This window comes from Leucoraja erinacea, chromosome 15, assembly GCF_028641065.1.
Source record: "Leucoraja erinacea ecotype New England chromosome 15, Leri_hhj_1, whole genome shotgun sequence".
Taxonomy (NCBI): Eukaryota; Metazoa; Chordata; class Chondrichthyes; order Rajiformes; family Rajidae; genus Leucoraja; species Leucoraja erinaceus.
Genome location: NC_073391.1, coordinates 32,459,967 through 32,485,087, shown reverse-complemented (window position 1 = coordinate 32,485,087; position 25,121 = coordinate 32,459,967). Strand labels below are relative to the sequence as shown.

Genomic DNA, 25,121 nt, shown 5'->3' with positions numbered 1-25,121 from the left:
GGAATCAACAACCAGAGGTCAAGGTGAGGGTGGGAACGATTAGAAACCTGAAGGACAACTGTTTCACTGGGTAGACAAAAACGCTGGAGAAACTCAGCGGGAGAGGCAGCATCTATGGAGCCAAGGAAACGGGCAACGTTTCGGGTCGAGACGTTTCTTCCGAAACGTTGCCCATTTACTTCGCTCCATAGATGCTGCCTCACCCGCTGAGTTTCTCCAGCATTTTTGCCTACCTCCTATTTTCCAGCATCTGCAGTTCCTTCTTAAACCAACTGTTTCACTGGGTGTATGGAACGAGCTGCCGGAGAAGGTAGTTGAGGCAGGTGCCATAACAACATTTAAAAGGTATTTGGACAGGTATATGGATGGGGTAGGTTTAGTGGTATATGGGCCAAACATGGGTCAGGTGGGATTAGCCAAGTTGGGCTGAAGAGCCTGACATATAAACAGCTTTTCCCCACGAGCAGTAGCTCTACTCAACAGCCAAACACCTGTAACCTCCTTTTGCTCTGGTATTTTATTTTATTTGTTTTACATTTATCTTGTCTTATTTTTAATCATGTTGTTATCCTTGCGAGCAAAGCACCAAGGCAAATTCCTAGTATGTACTGTATACATAATTGGCTAGTAAAATGTATTCAATTCAAAAAAATTCAGTCTACACTAGTCCCACCTGTCTGTGTTTGGCCCTTGTCCCTCGAAACCTATCCTATCCATGTACTTGTCCCGATGTCTCTTAAACATTGCAATAGTAGCCAACTATGTCCTCTGGCAGCTCGTTCCATACCCACCCGTTGTGTAAAAAAATGTTGCCCCTCGGGTTCCTTTTAAATCTTTTCCCTCGCCTTAAACCAGTGTCCTCTGGTTCTTGATTCCCCTACTCTAGGTAAACGACTGTGCATTTACCCTCTCGTTTTCCCTCGTGATCTTATACATGTAGTATCTCAGTACTAAATCTGTTCTCCGGTCTGGCAGGGTGATGGTATTGGACGCAGGAAGAATCCTGGAGTTTGACACCCCTTCTGCCCTCCTTCAAAGCAAAGGACATTTCTACAGGATGGCGATGGAAGCAGGGGTCACAATGGAGAAGAACACGGCCCTTTGACACGGCCAGGTAGCGAGGGCAGGTCCCAGCTATCGGGACGGTGGACAGTGATTGTTTTCGAGCACAAGAATCAACATCCAACGCGTGAACGAGACACTGCCCCACTCCCCTCAAAACCACTCACTCATTGGACCCACCTGCTCTGCCCACCATCTGTGCAGCGGGTAGAGCTGCTGCCTCACAGCGCAATTGACGCGGGTTCTATCATGACTACGGGTGCTGTCTGTGTGTGGAGCTTGTATCTCCTCCCTGTCAATGCGCTAGTTTTCTCCGGGTGCTCCGGTTTCCTCCCATATCCCAAAGACATGCAGGTTTCTAGGTTAATTCATTTCTGTAAATTAATTCTGGCGTGTAGGTTAGAACTAGTGTGAATGGGTGATCAATGGTCGGCATGGACGCAGCAGGCCGAATGGCCTGTTTCCATGCTGTATCTCTGAAACTGACACAGCACACCAGGGGAACTTTCTGATTCTTACACTTAATGCCCCAACCTATGAAGGCAAGAATACCACATACTGCAGATTGTAGAGAATTGTGGACACAGCCCAGAGAATTGTGGACATCAGGCAAACCAATCTTCTGTCCATTGCCCCATCTACACTTCACACTGTCTTGGCAAGGCCACCAGCATAATCAAGGACCCGTCACTCCCTCTTCTCCCCTCTCCCATCAGGCAAGATGTACAGAAATGTGAAAATGTACACCTCCAGATTCAGGGACAGTTTCTTCCCAGCTGTTATCAGGCACCTTAACCATCCTATCACCATTTAGAGAGTGGTCCTGACCTCCCATCTACCTCATTTGAGACCCTCGGACTACAGTGCCCTCCATAATGTTTGGGACAATGACCCATCAATATTTATTTGCCTCTGTTCTCCACAATTTGAGATTTGTAATAGAAAAAAAATCACATGTGGTTAAAGTGCATTGTCAGATTTCGATAAAGGCCATTTTTAAACATTTTGGTTTCACCATGTAAAAATTACCGCAGTGTTTATACATTGTCTCCCCCCATTTCAGGGTACCATAATGTTTGGCCATTCAAGATTGACTATTTTGTAGCTTTGAAAAACTCCTTTGTTGCTTTAGCAGTATGTTTGGGATCATTGTCTTGCTGTAGAATGAACAGCCGACCAATGGATTTTGAGGCATTTGTTCAGAATTCATATGGCTGCTACCATCAGCAGTTGTATCAATGAAGATAAGTGAACCAGTACCTTCAGTAGCCATACATGCCCAAGCCATAACACCCCCACCACCGTGTTTCACAGATGAGATGGTATGCTTTGGATCTTGGGCAGTTCCTTCTCTCCTCCATACTTTGCCCTTGCCATCACTCTGATATAAATTAATCTCCATCTCATCTCTCCAGAAGAACTTTTCCAGAACTGTACTTCTTGGCAAGCAGTAACATGACCATCCTGTTTTTGTGGCTAACCAGTGGTTTGCTTCTTGCAGTGTAGCATCTATTTTTGTTCATGAAGTCTTCTGCGGACAGTGGTCATTGATAAATCCACACCCGACTCCTGAAGAGTTTCTGATCTGTCGGACAGGTGTTTGGGGATTTTTCTTTATTATAGAGTAAATTCTTCTGTTACCAGCTGTGGAGGTCTTCCTTGGCCTGTCAGTCCCTTTGCGATTAGTAAGCTCACCAGTGCTCTTGTTCTTCTTAATGATGTTCCATACAGTTGATTTTGGTTTGGCTGATGTCTCCATAACAGTTTTATTCTTGTTTCTCACTCATAAAGGCTTATTTGACTTTCATTGGCACAATTTTGGTCCTCATGTTGGTAAACAACAATAAAAGTTTCCAATGGTGTTGGAAAGACTGGAGGAAAGACTAGACACTGAGAGCTCTCTTATACCTTCATTAAGGAGGCATTTAAACACTCCTGAGCAATTACAAACGCCTGTGAAGTCATGTGTCCCAAACATTATGGTGCCCTGAACTTGGGGGGATTATGTAAAAACACAGCTGTAATTTCTACATGGTGAAACCAAAATATATAAAAATACCCTTGAATAAAATCTAACAATGTGCACTTTGACCACATGTGATTTTTTTTTTCTATTACAAATCTCAAATTGTGGAGTACAGAGGCAAATAAATAAATGATGGGTCTTTGTCCCAAACATTATGGAGGCCAGCTTGATTGTCCTTGTGTATAGTCTTTCCATTGACTGGATAGCACGCAACAAAAAGGCTTTTCACTGTTCCTTGGTACACATGTCAGCAAATTAAACTAAACAAAACACGTTGCAGAGACAGAGGAGACCAGGGGAAAGATGATTGGTACTCAATAAAATGCTCAGTCACGCATCAGCACCCTGAGAGTCACGTTAAACGGGTCTTTGGGGTAGGTTGGCCATGATCATATTGAATGGCGGTACAGGCTCGAAGGGCCGAATGGCCTACTCCTGCACCTATTTTCTATGTTAGGGGTGAACTGGGCAATATTCCAGACCCCATCAACTTATTTCATGGTCCTGTGTGACAGACTCACAGCTCCAGAGTCCCAGGTTTAATCCTGACGTCCAGTGCTGTCTGTGTGGAGTTTGCAAGTTCTCCCTACGGCCGCGTGGGTTTAACTCCCACATGTGTACGTTTGTAGGATAATTGGCCCTCTGTAAATTGCTCCTAGTGTGCTGGAAGTGGATGAGAAAGTGGGATAATATAGAACCAGTGTGAGTGGGAGAGCGATTGTCGGCATGGACTCGGTGGGCCGAAGGGCCTGTTTCCATGCGGTATCTTTCAATGAAAATGTGCGAGACATCCATCCTCTGCAAGTGATGTACTGCAATTATGTGGTATCTGTCCAGGGTTATAGTTTATTAAGGTGTCTGATCTACTCGTAAGGAACTTCATGGCTTTAACCCAGCAAGGTTTCGGATTGTGAATTCCTACACGCAGTGCACTAAATGTTGCAATGCAGCATAGAAGCATTTTGTCAGGATGCATCACAGCTTGGTTTGTGAACAGCTCTGGCCAAGAACGCAAGCTCTGGCCAAGAACGCAATACCTCTCCTGTCCAGAAGAAGGTACAGAAGCTTGAAAGTGCGCAGCATGAGACCCAGGAACAGCTTCTTCCCCTCTGTGATCATGCTTCTGAATGGTCCATCCATAAGCTAGGGTACTGTCCAATTCACCTCTACCCCATTGCAGACACTGGACTTTGTCTCTGGAACTGATGCACCACAATGCTGAGAACTATAATCTGCACTCTGTATCTTCCCCTTTACTCTACCTATTGTACTTGAATTTGACTTGATTGTATTTATGTATGGTATATCTGATGTTTGGATAGCAAGCAAAACAAAACGTTTCACTGTACCTCGGTACACATGACATTAATAAACCTATACCTAAACGAGAGTACCTCTCTTACACACTCACACACACACGCTCATTCACCCATGCAACACGCACTCGCACGCACACAGACTCAGTCACACAACCACACACAAAACATTGAAGAGACAGTCTCCCTTTAATTCCAGCGTAGATGTTAGCATCATTTGCTGACAGACCACACACGCAGGCATTGCCTGTGTTCATTGATGAGAACGAGATGGCTATGAGATGGTGCCAGATATCCAGAGGTGTGTACCTCACCGTCCCACACCTCTCTCCGCACGAGACCATGGGAGGTAGGAGCTCAGGTTGAATGGCCTTGCCCATCCTACTCCAGACACCGGGGCCTTCATCCTCTGGCTGAGCTGAGATGATGTTGGTTACTTAGTTCCGGCGCTCAGGCGAGGTTGAATCAGGAGAGTGGTTCGTCGAGATTCCAACGCTTGTCGAGCTTGTGCGGACATTTACGTCGGGCTCAGACCCCCACCCATCACACGTTGCTGTAGCGAAGCTTTACTGCCCGATGACCATGCCCAAGACTCCCCGTGGCCACAGAACATAAAGCTCACCCTGGACACAAGGTGCCGGAGTAACTCAGCGGGTCAGGCAGCATCCCTGCAGAACATGGATAGCTGACGTTATGGGCCCAGACACCTCGTTAGATTCCCAGCAAGCTCACAGGCCAACTTTGGAGTCAACATCTTCAAGCCATTGAGTGTGGCTTGTTGCAGGGAGAGTTGATGGTCTTTGCTTGGGACTGGGTTCTTTGCCAGGCAACTCCATGCACATTAGGTAAATATTTGGCTTGCTTCTCTCTCCTGGATACGGTTCCCTGATGGAGGAAGGACGATCAGCTCCTGGTCTCCAACCAGCTGTTGGCTTGAGGAGCACCTTTGGCCCATCGGCCCCATTCTAGCCATCCAACTAGAGATCATAGCTCCACCCAACACTGCTATTTGGTTTAGAGGCTCCCCTCTCTTCCCCACCCTTTGGTTTTTGTTGTCCGTGGTAATCGATGCTTGCACTTTGACCCGAGTTGCAGCCGAACCAACCACGGTTAAAACACTCAAACAGAGTCAAATATAAAATCGAGCTGTGTGTAGTGTAAAACATTCTATAAGGATACATAAAGCTTAAAATGCTGTGTTTATAAGACTGGGCTGTGCTGGATAGACTTGTTAAGTTTTATCATCATACCACATGCTATCAGACGTGGAACCCACGCCTCACATCCCTCTGGCCAGGGTTCCTCTTGTGCCTTCCGTTGTCTAGACAGCACCGGCCCTTCTCCTGCCAACAGTTTGCCCCAGCAGCGTGCAGACGCACAATTAGGTAGCCCCGTCCGTCTGCCAAACCCCAATCTCAAAACGGTGGTGTTCCTGGAAACAGGAGGCCGAGGATAGGTAAAAGTCCGGATCGGCAAACGATCTTCTTAACTTGGGGGGGGTGGGGTTGATTTACAGTATCATTTACAGCGGATTCACAGTGGAATCGAGGAAGATTTGGATTGAGGAGTTTTGATGGAGAATAGCACCAGCATTTTTTCCCCCAATTGCACGGCTTCAAGTCCAAGTAAGTCGGTGAAGATGTGGCTTCCAGCGAGGCTCTCTCTCTCGCCCGGCCTGGTTGGCCCGAGTGTTTCCGACACACGAGAGGGCGATTGCTGCTGTTCCGTTCAGACCCCTCCCTCGGCCTCCTCTCCCCGCCTCACGTGTACTCCGTTTTCCGGATGTAGGTGGCGGGCACGTAGCCCTGCTTGCCGTCAGCCTGCGCCAGCCACCACTCCCGGTTACCGTCCATGTCGTGGAAGCAGAGGATGCGCAGCCGCTGGTTGAGATGGATGGTGAGCTCGTTCGAGCATCGCGCCCTGAAGTTGTAGACGGCGTAGTAAACCTGGGGCGGAGAGGAAGCAGCGGTCAGTCGGGCGGGGGGAGAAGGGGTGGATGTGGGACACGAGGAACCTTTAGACTTTAGCGATACAGCGCGGAAACAGGTCCTTCGGCCCACCGAGTCCGCGCCGACCACCCCGTACACTAGCACTATCTCCAACACCGTAGGGACAATTTGCAATTTTTACCAAAGCCAATTAACCCACAAACCAACACGTCTTTGGGATGTGGGAGGAAACCGGAGCACCCGGAGAAAACCCACGCAGTCACGGGGAGAACGCACAAACTCCATACAGACAGCACGCGTAATCAGGATCTAACCCGGGCCTAGCGCTGTAAGGCCGCAACTCTACCGCTGTGCCACTGTGCTGTCCATTTTTTGCAGATGCTGGTTAACAAAGGACACAAAGTGCCGGAGTAACACAGCGGGTCCGCATCTATGGACAGCGCAGACAGTTGATGCTTCAGGTTGGGACCCGATTTCAGGCTGAGCATCTCTGGAGGGAAGGATAGGCATCGTTTTAGGTCAGGACCCTATGATGTATGGTCATAGAGAAGGCATACAGCACAGAAACAGGCCCTTTGGCCCACAATGTCCATGCTGACCAGCGATCACCCCATGCACGAGCATATTCCTACACACACTAGCGACAATTTACAGAAGCCAATTAACCTACAAACCTCTATGTATTTGGAGTGTGGGAGGAAACCAGAGCACCCGGAGAAAACCCACGCAGTCACAGGGAGAACGTACAGACAGCACTCGCAGTCAGGATCTAACTCGAGTCTCTGGCGCTGTGAGGCAGCAGCTCTACCCGCTGCCCCACCATGCTGGTGCAAGCTCTCTCACCCAGAATCTCCCTGGCGTTACCTGATGCCCAGGGTCATAGTTGTTGCTCTCCAGGTAGCCCTCCTGCGATGATGCCCGGCGTAACACCCGTCGGCATTCCCTGTTTTTCCTCGGCAGGGAGTATTCCATCTGCCCGGAGCGTTTGGGCTGCACCGTGGAGTAGGAATCCTTGGGCCGCTGAGAAGTCGCGGTTGACGAGTGGTCGAAGGTGCTGGATCGGTACGCCAGGGCGGGGGGTCGCGGGGAAGGGTCGGGGTCAGCAGCGACCTGCCCCCCCTGCGTCCTCTGTGTCCCCCCCACACTGGGGGTGACGGGGCCCGGAGTGTCCACGGTGGGGGCGGAGTAGGAGACGGTGCCGCTGGAGTGGTTGACCGCCAAGGCCGAGGTGCTGTTCTGCCGCGAGATCACCGGCGAGGAGCCGCCGTAGCCAGACTCGTTGGAGGAGTGGCTTCCCACCGAGATGTCCGAGTGGCTGCAACGCGGGTTGTACGGCTTCAGGAAGGAACTGTACACAAAGCCCTTCACCACTGCAGGGGAAACAACAGGCAACGTCACACACAGTCAAACAAGAACGGACTCAACCCGAAACGTCACCCATCCCTTCTCTCCTGAGATGCTGCCTGACCCGCTGAGTTACTCCAGCACTTTGTGTCCACCTTCTGTGCAGTTCCTTCCTACACCTTGTTTGGTTACATTTAGTATTCTTGTCACATGTATTATATGCGGGGCGGCACAGCGGTAGAGTTCCTGCCTCACAGCACCAGTGACCCGGGTTGGATCCTGACTGCATGTGCTGTCTGTACGGAGTTTGCACGTTCTCTCTGTGACCGCGTGGGTTTCTGCAGATTTCCACTCACACTCCAAAGAGTGCTGGTTTGTAGGTTAATTGGCTTCTGTAAGTTGTAAATCGTCCCTGGTGTGTAGGATAGTGCTAATGTTGGTCGGCATGGACTCGGTGGGTCGAAGGGGCATGTTTCCACGCTGTATCTCTAAATTACCACAAACAGTGAAAAAATCCTGGAGAAATGGATATGGAGAGGATGTTTCCACAAGTGGAAGTCTAGGACCCGAGGCCATAGCCTTAGAATAAAAGGACATACCTTTAAAAAGGAGATGAGGAGGAATTTCTTTAGTCAGAGGGCGGAGAATTTGTGGAATTCACTACCACAGACGGAGGTAGTGGAGGCCATTATTGAGTATTTTTAAGGAGAATATTGACAGATGTTTGATTAGTAAGGGTGTCTGGGGTTATGGGAGAAGGCAGGAGAATGGGACTGAGAGGGAAAGATAGATCAGCTGTAGTTAAATAGTGGAGTAGACTTGATGGTCGGAATAGCCTAATCCCACCCCTATAACTTAGAGCTAAACTAAACTAGTGTGAAAGGTGTAACGTTGGTCAGCATGGGTTCTTTGGGCCGAAGGGCCTGTTTCCACGCTGTAGCTCTAAACTGAACGAAAGTAGTGTGAATGGTGATGGGTTGTCGGCACGGACCCAGTGGGCCGAAGGGCCTGCCTCCACACCGCATCCCCAAAACAAAAGCAGTCGGCCCCTACCCCCATTGTCCACCAGCCAGCGGTTCTGGCTGCCCATGGGATCCTGCTGTTTGATGACTCCCACCAGGTCTCCTTCCAGCAGAGAGACGTCGAGCTCCTGGGCAGCGTTGAAGTTGCGGTCGGCCTGGTGCAGCTTGTCCGGCTCGTACTTCGCCAGCAGGGATGCCCGCTGTTCTCCCGTCTGGAACCTGGAGAGGGGCTGGAGAGAGAGAGAGAGAGAGAAGAGCAACACTGTTGGTGTCATAGAGTCATGGAGCTCGGAGGCAGAGATCCTTCCAGTGACCATGAAGAACGAAAACAAAAGTAAACTAAATTAAACTGAAGTAAATGAAGCTAAACTGAACTAAAATAAAGTCAACTGGATCGACACAGAATGCTGGAGTAACTCAGCAGCATCTTTGGAGAAGGAATGGGTGATGTTTCGGGTCGAGATCGTAAACAGCGATGCAGTGGAAGATACAGTGGAAAACGTCACCCATTTCCTTCGCTCCGTAGATGCTGCCTCACCCGCGGAGTTTCTCCAACATTTTTGTCTACTAGTGCATGGGTGATCGCTGGTCAGCACGGACTCGGTGGGTCGAAGGGCCCGTTTCCACCCTGTATCTCTAAACCAAACTAAACTTCAGCCCAACATCTATGCCCCATTTACACTAGTCCCACCTGCCTGAGTTTGGCCCATATCCCTCCAAACTATTCCCATCCATGTACTTGTCTAAATGTCTTATAAATGTGATTATTGTACCTGCCTCAACAACCTCGTCAGACAGCTCGTTCCACACATCCACCATCCTTCGGTTCCACAGGTTCCTATTAAATCTTTCCCCCCCCCCCCCCCCATCCCCTTAAACCCATGTCCTCTGGTTCTTGATTCCTCTACCCTGGGTAAAAACTCTGTGCATTTACCCCTGTCTTTCTCTGGTTCTCTGATTCCTCTTATCCCTGGGTCCAAAAAGACTCTGTGCACGCCCTTTAATCCCTGCTCTCTTTTCTATAACAGGGTCTTTCATGATGTTATATGTCTGTCTCTGTAAGATCACTTCCTTCATCGAAATGAACCCTGCGCTCCAAGGAATAAAATCCAAGCCTGTCCAACCTCTCCTGTTTAACTCAGGCCCTCAAGTCCAGGCAACGCCCTTGTAAATGATTCTCTGCTCTCTTTTTCAGCTATAGCCACAGGGTGACTTGTGCCACCCTCTGTGTGAGTGTGTCACCACTCTCTGTGTGAAAAAAGTTGTCTGTCTGCGGTTTTAAAGGTTATCCTTAATGCCTTGTCCTGGACTTCCCTCATCGGGAACAATCTTCCTGCATCTAGCCTTCCAACCCCCTATTTTGTAGCAGATCCCCTCTCAATCTTCTGAATTCAGAAATAAACCCAATACTCTAAAGGACATCCCAGGCCTCACCGACGTCTCTGCACTGTATGTCCAAAACTGTCAATACTCCATGACCCTGTACAACTTCTCTCATCTATACTCAAATCCTTTTGCAATGAAAGCTAACATAAAATTCGAGCACCTGAATTAGGCCAATGACTGGTTACCATGACACCCAGGTCTCGCTGCATCTCCCCCTTTCCTCGGCCACCATTTAGATAATAATAATAAATCTATCTTTCCCTCTCAACCCCATTGTTCTGCTTTCTCCCCATAACCCCTGACATGCGCACTTATCAAGAATCTGGCAATCTCTGCCTTAAAAATATCCATTGACTTGGCCTCCACAGCCGTCTGTGGCAATGAATTCCACAGATTCACCACCCTGTGGCTGGACCACGGGTGATGTGGGAGAGCCTGTTGGCGAGTGTGGACAGAGCGGCGCAGGGCAAGGCTTACCAACGTGGACATCTGCCTTGTAGACTGCCGCTCGATGGTCTTGCGCTCGAAGGGCTTCCTGGAGGCAGGGAGGGAGTCTGGGAAGAAGCTGAAGACCTGGAGCAGCTGCATGGCCTTACTGTGCTGTTCCTGGAAGGAGGCCACGATCGTGGTGTCCTTGCTCACCAACAAAATCAACTGGAACACAGAACACAGATTAGTTTATTGTCACGTGCACAGAGGTACAGTGAAAAACCGTTTCTGTTACACGCTATGCAGTCAGCGGAAAGACTACACATGATTACACTCAAACCGTCCACGGTGTACAGATACAGGATATAGGGAATAACATTTAGTGCAAGATAAAGTCCAAGAAAGTCCAATCAAAGATAGTCCAAGGGCCTCTAATGAGGTATATGGGGGGGTCAGGACAGCTCTCTGGTTGATGATAGGACTGTTCAGTTGCCTGTAAACAGCTGTGAATAAACTGTGCTTGAATCTGGAGGTGTGCGAGAGAGTGATCGGGGCGAGGCTGGTCTTTGATTATGCTGAGGCAGCTGTACGTACAGCACAGGATCAGGTCCTATAGCCCACTACATCCGTGTCAAACATGATGGCCAGGTAAACTAACCTAGCCTGAAGATGGATTCCGACCCAAAACGTCAACTATCCATGTGCTCCTGAGATGCGATCTGAACTGAGATAATCTGAACTCAAGCAAACTAAACTAAAGCAGACTAAACTAAAGTGAACTAAACGGAACCAACTCTTGAAGAAACGTCACATCTTGAAGAAATGAGACTCCTCGTAACAGACAAATGGAGACCAATTCTTCATGATTTGGTCTCCATTTATCAACTTCTTACAAGCATATGGTGCAACATAACCGTACAAATGAACTGTTTCAGGATCGGGTGAAGGGTGGTCAAGATAATAAATAGCTATTTCTCCTTCTGTCCCCTGTTTTCTATCTCCTCTTTTTCGCTCCCTATTTTCTCTCTTTTCTTTTTTCCTTCACCTGACTGTTCGATATCACGCACTTCTCTATTTTTCTACTATTCTCTTTCTTTTCTTCCATTTACTACTAAAAAAATTAAATAAGAAGTTGTACATCAAATGTAACATGTCAATATATATGAGGTATCTACAAGGTACCACATTATTGTACTTACTTCTAATAAAATAAAAATAAAAATAAAATAAAAACTGAACCAACTGAAGCAAACTAAAGTAAATAAACCAGGGGTGAGGCAGGACGTGCTGTAGACCTGTCAGCTGTGCCTCTGTCTCTTACCTGTGACAGGGGCAGGAGTTCAGCCAGCGTTGCCCCCACAAAGTGGCGGTGAGCCTCAGCAAAGCCCCGCACACAGCCCAGGAAGAGCTCCTCTGCGCTCCTGTGGAAGCGGGGCATGTCGTCCAGCAGCTGGGCGTTGAGGGCCTCGTAGTTGTTCTTGGCGGCTTGCAGCTCGTCCAGCGTCCTCTTGTCCTTCAGCCTCTCCGCCCGCTCCGTGCAGTTGTGGAAGTCCAGCAGCTTGTCGAAGCGTTTGATCATCAGCTTGTGGGGGCCGGCACACATGCCCAGCAGCTGGGTCAACGGGCCGATCACCAAACTCTCTGTCCGCTCCTTCTGCTCGGGGAAACGAGACGCTATCAGGTGCGGGTAACATCACAACAATGAAAACACATTTGGAGCAGGCTAGGGCTCTATTCCTTGGAGCGCAGGAGGATGAGGGGTGATCTTATAGAGCTGTATAAAATCATGAGAGGAATGTCTGAAGAAGGGTCTTAACTCGAAACGTCGCCTGTCCATGTTCTCCAGGTGTTACCTTTTGTGTCTAGCCTTTTGAGTCTATGCCCAGAGACCTTTACCCAAAGTAGGGGAATCAAGAACCGGAGGACATAGGTTTAAGGTGAAGGGGGGGGGTGTGAAATATTTAATAGGGACTCGAGGGGTAACTTTTTGACGCAAAGGGAGGCGGGTATATGGAACGAGCTGCCGGAGGAGGTAGTTGAGGCAGGTGCTATCACAATGTTTAAGAGACAGGTTGACAGGTATATAGATAGTGTAGGAAGGAACTGCAGATGCTGGGTTACACCGAAGATAGACACATAAAGCTGGAGTAACTCAGTGAGTCAGGCAGCATCTCTGGATTGGTCAGATTTAGAGGGAGGCCAGTGCAACCAGTATAGATGGGGCATGTTGGTCTGTGTGTGAAAGTCAGGCCGAAGGGACTGTTTCCACGCTGTGCGACTCAAAACGCAAGGAGGAAATTATTTTGCTTCTGTGGAAGCCATCGCTGCACACTTAATTTGGTTTAGTTTAGATACAACGTGGAAACAGGCCCTTCAGCTCACCGATTCCACGCCATCACCATTCACACTAGGGATGATTTACAGAGGGCCAGTTAACCTACAACACCGGTGTCCTCCCACGCTCCAAAGACTTGCGGCGTACCGGGAGGAAACCCACGTGGTCACAGGGAGAACTTATAAACATTCACGCAAACACTTCCCCAATCAGTCCGTGTCCATTCCACAAACCTTTCCCCAGTCAGCCTGTGCCCACCCTACAAACCCTTCCCCCAGTCTGTTTCCACCCCACAAACCCTTCCCCAGTGAAGCAACCTCCACTTCCAGTGATGCCATCTAAACTTTACAGTCTGTATCCACCCCACAAGCCTTCCCCCAGTCTGTCAGCTCTGTAGAAACAGTTCCTCCTCGCCTTGCGGCCCTGTTAACACCGAGCGAGCAGCATTGTGGAGTTAATTGGAGGCTCCATCGTGGCACTTACAAAGTCGTTGAAGAGGCTGTCGCAGATGAGGCGTTGTGCCCGCTGGTAGCACTCCAGGTTGGTCTGGTTCTTCTCTCCGTACATGTCCAGGATGCTCATGGCTGCCAGGACCTTCACAGACGCAGAATCCTGGGGGTTGGGGGATAAAAAGAAAATTAGAGACTCAGCGATGGAAGATTCCTAAGATTCCTGAGGATTAAGGTGTGACCTAATCAAAAGGTTTTAAGACTCTTTTTTATTAGCTCACGAGTTGTCAGTGTCAGCAAAGATTTATTGCTCTGTCCAAATTGCTTTTGTGCCGACCAATGCCGAGTACCCAACCTGGAGCCATCTGTAGGTCAAACCAAGTCAAGTTTATTGTCAAAAACGGACACAAAGTTCTGGGGGAACACGGGGTCAGGCAGCATCTGTGGAGGGAAATAGACAGACAATGTTTCCGGTCAGGATCCCACCTCAGACATTCATACCGTTGGGTTGTAAGCTACCGAAGCGAAATTCTAAGTGCTGTTCCACTATTGTGTGTGTGGCCTCACTATGACAGTGGAAGAGGCCCAGGACAGAGAGGTGGGTGGTGGGGACCTGCGGTCTGGTGTCCAGGACCCTGGTCCTCAGCAGGCTGGAGTGGCTCCATACAGCGGCCCCCCAAACCCCATCCTGCCTTCCACTCAAACCCTTCCCCCACCCGTCCCATCAAATTCCTTCCCCCGCCACTGTCTGTCCTTCAAACCTCCCCCCCCCTTCCGTCCCTCAAATTCCTTCCCCCATCCCATCCTGTCCATACCTCAAACACCCCCTCCTCCCCCCCTCCCCCATGCCACAAAACACTTCCCCATTCCATACCCCGACTATCCTCAAATCCTTCCCCCATCCCCCCCGTTTCACAAACTCCTTCCCCCGTCCTATGCCACAAAACTCCTCCTCCCATAACATAGAAAATAGGTGCAGGAGTAGGCCATTCGGCCCCCTGCCCTGCACCCATTCATATGATCATGGCTGACCATTCAACTCAGTATCCACAAACCTCCTTCCCCACCCATCTGATCCCCATCTTCTCAAACTCCTTCCCCCCCTCAACTACTATGGCAGAGAATTCCCCAGATTCACCACATCACCAAAATGCGTCACTCAACCTCCTTCCTCAGTAGAACATAGAAAATAGGTGCAGGAGTAGGCCATTCGGCCCTTCGAGCCTGCACCACCATTCAATATGATCATAGCTGACCATCCAACTCAGTATCCTGTACCTGCCTTCTCTTCATACCCCCTGATCCCTTTAGCCACAAGGGTCACATCTAACTCCCTCTTAAATATAGCCAATGAACTGGCCTCAACTACCTTCTGTGGCAGAGAATTCCACAGATTCACCACTCTCTGTGTGAAGGACTCTCAGTCCTTGTCTGTCCCTCAAACCCCTTCCCCTGGTCCCCATCCATCTTTCAATCCTGATTCCACCATCAGTCCTTCAGACTCCTTCCCCTGTCCGTCCATAACTGCCCACATCCTAGGTGGTCCTAAGCCCAGCTGTGATGGACTGGTTGTTGAGTTTGACCTAAGGACTCAGTGCACCCCCCCCCCCCCCCCACAGTGGTAGCAGCCCGCCGCAGGCTCACCCTCAAGTGCTGCAGGTAGAGGGAGATGTCCCGGATAAAGTTCTTGATCAGCCGCTCTTGCTCACGGAACCTCCGTTCCACCTCCTCAAACACCTCGTTTCTGATCTAGAGGAGGAGAGAGGGAGAGGGAGATGAATTTAGACGCAGTTTAGGGGAAAAAAAACGGAAACAGGCCCTTCGGGTACAACTTGTTCATGCTGTCCACGATGCCTCGTCTACACCAGTCCCACCTGCCCGCCTTCAGCCCATGTCCCTCTAAACTCATCCTATCCATGTCTCCGTCCAAAATGTCTTTTAAATGTAGTTATTGTACATTTGAATGTAGTTGCAGATTATACCCGCCTTGACTACCTCCTGTAGCAGCTCGTTCCACACACACACCTACCATCCAGTGTGAAAACGTTGCCCCTCAGGTTCCTATTAAATCTTTCCCCTCTCACACATTAAACCTATGACCTCTGGTTCTTGATTTCCCCAACTTTGAGTAAAATAATCTGTGCATTCACCCAATCCATTTCCTTCATGATTTTGAGCATTTCTAGTTCTTGACTTTTTGGATAGGCACATGGATATGCAGGGAATGGATGAGGTGCAGGCAGATAAGAGTTGGACTGGGCACCACAAACTTTATCTTGCACTAAATGCTTTTCATGTTATTCCCTTTACTCTGTATCTGTACACTGTGGATGGCTCGATTGTAATATGTGTAGTCTCTCCACTGACTGATTAGCACGCAACAAAAGCTTTTCATTGTACCCGAGTATAAACTAAACTCAAACCTATCATTGACCACCATTGATCAGAGATCAGACACGAGTCTAGGATCCAGAGGTGTAAGTCTTACCTGGGGAGCCAAACCGGTGAGGTGTTTGAGGTGACTGCTCACGCGGTTAGATTTCTTTATGATGGAGTGCATGCTTAATTTGGAGATCTTGTCTATCAGCGAGTCTTCATCACCTTTGCGATACTTCAGCACTGCAAAGAGGCACAGCAATGCACTGTTTAGTGTATGGGGAGGGGGGAGAGGGTTCAGGGTGGGAGAGGGGGCGGGAGCAGGGGGGTGGGGGGAGGATGGGGCAGGGGGGAGAGAGCGGGGGGGCGGTAGTTAGGTGCGGGGGGGAGAGCAAGAGAGCGGTAGTTAGGGGTGGGGGGGAGGCACGGGCAGGGGGGGGAGGTAGGGGGGGGAGGTACGGGCAGAGGCAGGGCTGGGGGAGGGGGGGGGGGGTAGGGGGGGAAAGGGGCGGGGGGGAGGCAGGGGCGGGGGGAGGTGGACCCTTACCCAGGTCCTTGCGTCGCTTGTGCTCGTTGATGTTGACATTGAGCTCCTTGATAGCGATCACGGCCTCCTCCAGCAGCTTCCTGTCGTGGTGTCTCTCCGGGGTGGTGTTCAGTAGCTCTGACAGCAGCAGGGGGTACCTCATCACCCGCTGTACCGGTTTGATCAGGAACGAGCCCAGGTTAATGTAGTTCGTTTTGCCCCTGGGTTTGCAAGAAAAATGTTGCATTAAAAATCAAAGCGACGTACAGGTTTGTAGGTTAATTGGCTTTGATAAAATTGTAAATTGTCCCTAGTGTGTAGGATAGTTCTAGTGTAAGGGGTGATTACGGGTCGGCACGGACTCGGTGAGCCAAAGGGTCAGTTTCCACGCTGTATCCCTAAACTAATCTAAACCTCGCAAGGTGCGAATTATGCTGCTGACTCGACAGTAACTTTCCAAAAGGATTTATATAAATAGCTAAATTAAAAAGGTTTCATAAGGAACAGAGGGGAAAGGGGACGGAGGTTTATAGTGAGTGGCAAATCTTATCATCAGGATGTCCCTCTACACTATCCCGTCACACACTCCCACCAGTGGGGACAGTGTAGAGGGAGCTTCACTCGGTATCTAACCCCTGCTATGGGCGCGTGTGATGGGACAGTGTGGAGGGAGCTCATGTGAAGAAGCCGTTAGGCACAGGGAATGAATCACACACTGGATCACGGAGTCCAGCGTTATCAGCGATACTGGACGGCAAAACAGAACAGGGAACACACGGGGGTGGGGGCAGAAGCGGGTTAATGGGTTTTGGTGCAAGCTTTGTTAGGATGGGAACACACTGGACGGGTGCAGAGAGAAAACTGCAGGGCGGGTTCGTTACACTGAGCCGGGTTGTTAATGGCGGGGCGGGAGGCGGTGATGAGTCCAGCCACTATTTTGTGAATCGCAGTGGGAGTGGGAATTGTGCCATGCGGGCTGGACTTTCAGGGAACAGACACTCCTTCTCTCCCTCCCTCCCGCTCCACACTTCTCACTGCCACCCTCTCTGCTTCATACCCTCATTGACTGCAGGGAAACCCACTGCTGAAATAATGACATCTCAGCCATGGGATAAAACTCCAGCCTTCTCCAGCCTTTTGTGACTAGGAACTGTCGCTGTCATTTTCACTCCCCCTCACCCTTCTTTTTCTTACTGTTTTTTCTTTCATTCTTGCTTTCCCCTCTCACTGTTTCCTTCTCCCTCTCTCTCTCTCTCCTTTTCTTCTTTCTTTCCATTCTTGCTTTCTCTCCGCAAATTGGAAAATTAAATTAATTATTAAAAATAGTATTTATACACACAAACTGTATCAAAACCATAGCGAAAACCACCAACAATACCGAATTGCCAAGCATGCTTTTCAACTAAACATCAAATTACTAGATTACAATCCTGATCCAGGAAACATTCGATTCCCGCAGTGCCCAGCGGTCCTGGAACCCCCTCCATGGGGCCCGTGGGCAATGCGTGTTCTGTTTTGAGGGACACCCAGGCGCGGACGTGACCCCGGTAAAGGGGCAGGCAGCCGGCTCAGTCAGAGGCCACATCTGCCTGGAGCAGTGACCCACGAATGGCCAGCTTGGCCAGGCCCATGAGCAACCCAACCAGGACATCTCCTGCTCTCCCCACTCCACTACGCACTGGATGCTCGAAGATGGGGATGGTGGGGCTGCAGTGGAGCTAGAAAGCGAGGAGAAGCACCTTCAAACATTTCACCCCGACTCTAACTGTACGGGCCGGCACAGTGGCCCAGCGGCAGAGTTGCTGTCTTACAGCACGGGAGACCCAGGTACGATCCTGACTATTGCTGCTGTCTGTACGGAGTTTGCACGTTCTCCCCGTGACCCGTGTGGGTTTTCTCCAGGATCTCCGGTTTCCTCCCACACTACAAAAACCTACAGGTTTGTAGGCTAATTGGCTTGGCATAATTGTAAAAGCGCGTGTAGGAAGCTTCAGTGTGGGGATCGCTGGTTGGCGTGGACTCGGTGGGCCAAAGCACCAGTTACCGCGCTGTATCTCTAAACTAAATTAAACTCTCCCCTGCACCCCACACACATTGCCCCTCCCACCCCCACCCACCCACCTCCTAACCCCCTCCCCAGCTCCATTCATTCATTCATGAGCAGAATTCATTGCATGTCGTAGGAACAGAATTAGGCCATTCGGCCCATCAGGTCTACTCAGCTATTCAATCATGGCTGATCTATCTCTCCCTCCTAACCACATTCTCCTGCCTTCTCCCCTTAACTCCTGACGCCCTTACTAATCAATCAAGAATCTATCAATCTCCACCTTAAAAATATCCATTGACTTGGCCTCCACAGCCAACAGTGGCAATGAACTCCACAGATTCACCACCCTCTGACTAAAGAAATTCCTCCTTTTATTCTGCGGCACGTGGCCTCTGGTTCTAGACTCTCCCACTAGTGGAAACACCCTGTCAGATTGCGATGGACTGCAGGTACAGCACAAGGGATCACAGTGGGGGAGGGGAAGGGTGCACAAGCGGGTGGTGGGGGGGGGGGGGGGGGAGGGGATAGGATAGGTCGCAGGGTCAGACTTACCACTGACGATATAGTGTTCTGTGGAGGGGGAGGGGGGCAAACAGGTCGGTGCAGAGAGAAGAAAATTCAGTTACTGAGAAAGAACAGCAGCCCTCCCACAGTGTAAACCCCAACAGTAACGAGGACCCACAGCTCCGGGACACCGCACCCAAGCCCCACAAATCACCCACAGTCTGTCCAGTAACCGCCGCACCCATTCCCCATAAACCCAGACCACCCGTCCCTCACAGATTGTCCATCTCCCACAGAGCTCCTGACCACAGTGCGTGTAACTGCAGGCTCTCCGCTCCCCACCACATCCATCACCCAGACTGTTCACTCAGACATCATCCAGACATTCCACACAGAACATACCAACCCAACTTTTATCTTCCGAGGTACAGCATGCAGACTGGTCCTTCGGCCCACCGAGTCAGCGCGGACCATCGATCACCACATACACCAGCTCAATCCTACACATTAGGGACAATTTACAATTTTTTTTGTTTTACAGAAGCCAAGCACCAGAGAAAGTGTCCGGTTTGATCCCGACTACGGGTGCTGCCTGTACGAAGTTTGTACTTTCTCTCCGTGATTGCTCCGGGTGCTCCGGTTTCCTCCCGCACTCCATTGACGTGCAGGTTTGTCAGTTAATTGGCTTCTGTAAATTGTCCCTAGTGTGTATGATAGTGTTAGTGCACCGGGTGATCGCTGGTTAGTACGGACCCGATGGGTCGAAGGGCCAGTTTCCACGCTGTATCTCGAAAGTCTAAGGAAGAGTCTATTCCCAACACAGTATGTATTACGCAGACCGCCCAATATCCACACCCTTCCCACTCTCCGCTCTCCGCAGCTCATACAATGGCCTTTACTCTGTACATCCCAATCACACAGCTCCCCACTCCCACCATTAACCGCCCCATGAACATTCATCACCTCAGTCCGCTCATGAGCCGACACCAAACCCATAGACTGTGCATCACCCACACACCACCCGTTACCTCCACATCTCCAGGATCCCATGCTGTACACATCCCAGGCTCAATACCCACACCATATCCCTTCCCTCCCCCCCCCCCCCAGACCACCCTTCAGCCCCCCCCCCCCCACAGAGTCCGTCACCCTAAGAAATGGATCGATGCGCAAGTTATCCGCAACATGTCCTACATTGCAACAGTGACCACCCTCAGAGAAAGCACTTCACTGTTTGCCGAGCGCTGTGGGACTTCCTGTAAGGCGCTATACAAATGCAACACTCCCTCCTCCAAATGACCCGCGTCTCAGCAAGTGCATGTTAGAGAAAAATAAACGTCAACTGGATGGGTCCCTTTAGGGAAGCGTAGAGAGGTGCATCTTCAGACTGTTGAAACAAGGAACTGCAGATGCTGTGTTACCAAGAAAGGACACAAAGTGCTGGAGTAACTCCGCAGGTCAGGCAGCATCTCTGGAGAACATGGATATGTGACGTGTCGGGTCGAGACCCTTCGGGGCTTAGTCTGTTCTCTCCAGAGATGCTGCCTGGCCTGCTGAGTTACTCCAGAGATGGTGCCTGGCCTGCTGAGTTACTCCAGAGGTGGTGCCTGGCCTGCTGAGTTACTCCAGAGGTGGTGCCTGCTGAGTTACTCCGGAGATGGTGCCTGGCCCACTGAGTTACTCCAGAGGTGGTGCCTGACCTGCTGAGTTACTCCCAGCACTTTGTGTCATTTCCGCAGTTCCTCATTTCTAAACTGAATGAAACATATCCAAGTCCTTCGCAGACAGTGAGTTGCTGTTGAGGTGTCCTCACTGTTGCAGCGTGGGCCAGGGTGTTGTGGGCCGTGGTGGACCTCCTCCCTTTATGTTTTGCTCTTGCTCAAGGCTTACCGGAGGTGCTCCAGGCAGGCGTTGACGTGCCCCTGGATCTCGCGGTCTTTCTCGTACATCTCCAGCAAGGCGATGGCCTCCTCGTGGTTCTGACAGTACACGCTGTACATGTCCTGGAGCTCGTTCCTGTAGCACAGGAACACCCGACCTGGAAACGGGCAGCAAAGAGAGAGAGGCATGTTCCATGTAAATATAGACAATAGGTGCAGGAGTAGGCCATTCAGCCCTTCCAGCCAGCACCGCCATTCAATATGATCATGGCCGATCATCTAAAATCAGTACCCCGTTCCTGCTTTCCCCCCCATATCCCTTGATTCCTTTAACCCAAAGAGCTAAATCTAACTCTCTCTTGAAAACATTCTGTCTGAATGTACACCTTCTTTCTCTTTTACCCTTAAACGTGGCACAACATCAAAGTCATAGATTCATAAACACTCATAGATGTACGAATGGACACTATAGACACGCATAGACTCGTATAGACATAGTCATGCCGACCAACATGCCCCATCTACACTAATCCCACCTGCCCGCTTTTTGGTCCATATCCGTCTAAACCTTTCCTGTCCATGTACCTGCCCAACTGTCTTTTAAATTTTGTTATAGTACCTGCCTAAACTACCTCCAATGGCAGCTCGTTCCATACACCCACCGCCCTCTGTGTGGAAAGGTCATACCTTTCATCAGTCTGACGAATTACTCTGGCATATGCAACAATCAATGGCCTGTTAATTATTAAGAGGATCGCGGGATTTGGAGTTTGTGCAGGAAAGTGGCATTGAGGTGGTAAAACACAGAGACAGAGAGACAGAGAGACAGAGAGACAGAGAGACAGAGAGACAGAGAGACAGAGAGACAGAGAGACAGAGAGACAGAGAGACAGAGAGACAGAGAGACAGAGAGACACAGAGACACAGAGACACAGAGACACAGAGACACAGAGACACAGAGACACAGAGACAGACACACACACACACAGACACAGACACAGACACACAGACACAGTCTCACCCCGGTCACACCATCGTCTCCCCTCTCCCATCAGGTAAGAGGTACAGAAGTGTGAAAACGCACACCTCCAGATTCAGGGATAGCTTCTTCCGAGCTGCCAGGCAACCGAACCGTCCTCTCATCAGCCAGAGTGTGAACTTGACCTCCTATCTGCCACATTGGAGATTTTGAACTATCTTTAATAGACTATCTCATGCACTAAACGTTATTCCCTTTATCCTGTATCTGACTCTCAGAAGGTTCTCTACCCAAAACGTCACCTATTCCGTTTCTCCAAAGATGCCGCCTGACCCGTTGAGTTACTCCAGCTTTTTTGTGTATATCTTCAGTGTAAACTAGCATCTGCAGTTCCTTCCTACACATATAGTGAAGAGCTTTTGAAAGGATGACTTTAAGATTGGAGCAAGTCAGGGGTCAGAGTCTGCTCCTTTCTGATTTCTACTGAGAACCAAATGATGATCGCGATTGACGGAATGGGCTGGAGGGGCCGAATGGTCTCACTGATTTTTCGCAAGCCGGGCCCTCAACACCCTGGGCCGCACCCACAGCGGGCACCAGACGGCAGATCTTACCGATGCTGTCCGTTTCCTCCAGCTCCTCGAGAAGGCGTTTGGAGATGTCGATCACGGTCTGGATGTTCCCGAAGAGAGCTTCGCAATCCACCTGCTGCAGCTGAGGACCAGAGGGGGTAGACCGTTAACCGGGGGAGAGAGGAAGCTGCACCCGAGCTCCCTCACACCAGGGCAACCCACAGGAGGTACCTGGACACAACTTGTTGGCGGCACGGTGGCGCAGTGGTAGAGTTGCTGCCTTATGCCCCTGTCCCACTTAGGAAACCTGAACGGCAATCTCTGGAGACTTTGCGCCCCACCCAAGGTTTCCGTGCGGTTCCTGGAGGTTGCAGGTGGTTGCCGGAGGTTGCAGGTAGTGGAAGCAGGTAGGGAGACCGACAAAAACTCCAGGAACCGCACGGAAACCTTGGGTGGGGCGCAAAGTCTCCAGAGGTTTCCGTTCAGGTTTCCTAAGTGGGACAGGGGCATTACAGAGCTTTCAGCACCCGAGAGGCAGGTTCGATCCTGACACCGGGTGCTGTTTGTACTCCCTGTGACCACGTGGGGTTTTGTCCGAGATCTTCAGTTTCCTTTCACACGCCAAAGACATCCAGGTTTATAGGTTAATTGGCTTGGTATAAATGTAATTTGTCCCTAGTGTATGTGTAGGATAGTGTTAATGTGCGGGGATCTCTGATCGGTGCAGACTCGGTGGGCCGAATGGCCTGTTACCGCACTGTATCTCAAAATTAAACTCCAGGGCCTGCCCCACTGTACGAGGTAATTCAAGAGTTCTCCCGAGTTTCCCCTGATTCGAACTCTGAGAATTACGGTAATAGTCGCTCGTAGTTACTCAGGGCTCTCGTGGACATTTTTCAACAGGTTGAAAAATCTTCACGAGCTTACCGCGTTTCCCCGAGTACCTGCCGTTAGCGTTACAAGCCATTTTTTCTCGGGAGAGCTCTTGGGTAAACTCGGACAGTGGGACAGGCCCTTATGTCGCTGTAATGAGGGGGGGGGTGGTACTGAGGGTGGGGTGCGGTACTGAGGGAGTGCCACACTGAGGGAGGGGCTGTATTGAGGGAGGGGCTGTATTGAGGGAGGGGCTGTATTGAGGGAGGGGCTGTATTGAGGGAGGGGCTGTATTGAGGGAGTGCCACACTGAGGGAGGGGCTGTATTGAGGGAGTGCCACACTGAGGGAGGGGCTGTATTGAGGGAGGGGCTGTATTGAGGGAGGGAAAGGGAGGGGCTGTATTGAGGGAGTGCCACACTGAGGGAGGGGCTGTATTGAAGGAGGGGCTGTATTGAGGGAGGGGCTGTATTGAGGGAGTGCCACTGAGGGAGGGGCTGTATTGAAGGAGGGGCTGTATTGAGGGAGGGGCTGCATTGAGGGAGGAGCTGTATGGAGGGAGGGGCTGTATTGAGGGAGTGCCACACTGAGGTATTGAGGGAGGGCTGTATTGAGGGAGGGGCTGTGAGGGAGGGGCTGTATGAGGGAGGGGCTGTATTGAGGGAGGAGCTGTATTGAGGGAGGAGCTGTATTGAGGGAGTGCCGCACCTGTTTATCCTGCAGAGGGGTGAGCACTTTGTCCACACACATCTCCAGGTCCTTGATGTAGTCTGCCTCCGTTTGCAGCAGCTCCTCGATAACCTTGGCCCTCTTCTCCATCATCTTCTGCTCGGGTTTCTCCGTGGTAGCCGAGACCGGCGGCAGCTCGGGCGCGACAATGTCGGTGGAAAGCAGCGTCATGTCTGGGGAGATACAAAGGATCAACACCATGGTCATTAAACAACACGGTAGCACAGCTAATAGAGCTGCCGCTCGCAGCGCCAGAGACCCGGGTTCGATCCTGACATCGGGTGCTGTATGTGTGTGTGTGGAGTTTGTATGTTCTTCCCATGACCATGTGGGTTTTCTCCGGGTGCTCCAGTTTGCTCCTACGCTCCAAAGACATACAGGTTCGTAGGTTAATTGGTGTCTGTAAAGTGTCCCTAGTGTGTGGGATAGTGCTAGTGTACAGGGTGATCACTGGTCGGCACGGACTCAGTGGGTTGAGGAGCTTGATGCCACACTGTGTCTGTAAACTACCATGTTTAAGCTACCAATTTATAATTTACAAGGGCGGCACGATGACGCAGCGATCGAGTTGCTGCCTCACAGCGCCAGCGACTCAGGTTCGATCCTGACTATGGGTGCTTGCCTATGTTCTCCCGTGACCTGCGAGGTTCTTCTCTGAGATCTTCGGTTTCCTTCCACACTCCAAAGACGTACAGGTTTGCAGGTTCATTGGCTTGGTGTAAATGTAAAATTGGTCCTAGTGTCCTTAGGATAGTGTTAATGTGTGGGGATCGCTGGTCGGTGCAGACTCGCTGGGCCGAAGGGCCTGTTTCAGCACTGTATCACTAAAGTACTAAACTAAACTCTTGTAGAATGTACAGAAGCCGATTAACTGACAAATTTGCACGTCTCTGCGATATAGGAGGAAACCGGAGCACCCGGAGAAAGCCCACGTGATCACAGGGAGAAAGTGTAAACAGAGTTGGAATGTCACATTGGTATGTTGTTGTTGGTGGATGTGGGTGAGACCACACTTGCAGACTGGGTGCAGTTGAAACTTTCAAGATACAGCGAGGAAACATGCCCTTCGGCCCACCGAGTCTGCGCTGACCATTTATCAGCACTATCTTACACACTAGGAACAATTTACAATTTACAGAAGCCAATTAGCCTGCAAACTTGTACCTCCTTGGACTGTGGGAGGAAACCGGAGCACCTGGGGGAAACCCACATGCTCACCAGGAGAACTTGCAAACTCCACACAGACAGCACCTGTAGTCAGGATCGACCCTGGTTCTCTGGCGCTGTGAGGCAGCGGCTCTACCGCCCTGGTCAC

General features: G+C 50.4%; 2 protein-coding genes across 2 annotated transcripts in view; one reads left to right on the top strand and one right to left on the bottom strand.

Moving 5' to 3' along the window:
- abcc2 (ATP-binding cassette, sub-family C (CFTR/MRP), member 2) overlaps positions 1-3,164 on the top strand; it is a 54,845-nt gene extending 51,681 nt beyond the window's left edge. The window contains 1 exon segment of the mRNA XM_055647055.1: positions 976-3,164. Coding sequence (XP_055503030.1) covers positions 976-1,105 — 130 coding nt within the window. The 3' untranslated portion in view covers positions 1,106-3,164.
- Positions 3,165-4,574: 1,410 nt separating this feature from the next.
- Positions 4,575-25,121, bottom strand: part of dnmbp (dynamin binding protein) — a 67,836-nt gene continuing 47,289 nt past the window's right edge. The window contains exons 6-18 of the mRNA XM_055646518.1: positions 23,786-23,979; positions 22,248-22,347; positions 20,665-20,812; positions 18,823-18,840; positions 16,242-16,441; positions 15,807-15,937; positions 14,963-15,067; positions 13,353-13,481; positions 11,856-12,188; positions 10,583-10,759; positions 8,751-8,949; positions 7,218-7,723; positions 4,575-6,350 (exon numbers count right to left, since the gene is read on the bottom strand). Of these exons, the coding sequence (XP_055502493.1) occupies positions 6,165-6,350; positions 7,218-7,723; positions 8,751-8,949; positions 10,583-10,759; positions 11,856-12,188; positions 13,353-13,481; positions 14,963-15,067; positions 15,807-15,937; positions 16,242-16,441; positions 18,823-18,840; positions 20,665-20,812; positions 22,248-22,347; positions 23,786-23,979 (2,426 nt within the window). The 3' untranslated portion in view covers positions 4,575-6,164. The remainder of the gene's footprint in view (positions 6,351-7,217; positions 7,724-8,750; positions 8,950-10,582; positions 10,760-11,855; positions 12,189-13,352; positions 13,482-14,962; positions 15,068-15,806; positions 15,938-16,241; positions 16,442-18,822; positions 18,841-20,664; positions 20,813-22,247; positions 22,348-23,785; positions 23,980-25,121) is intronic.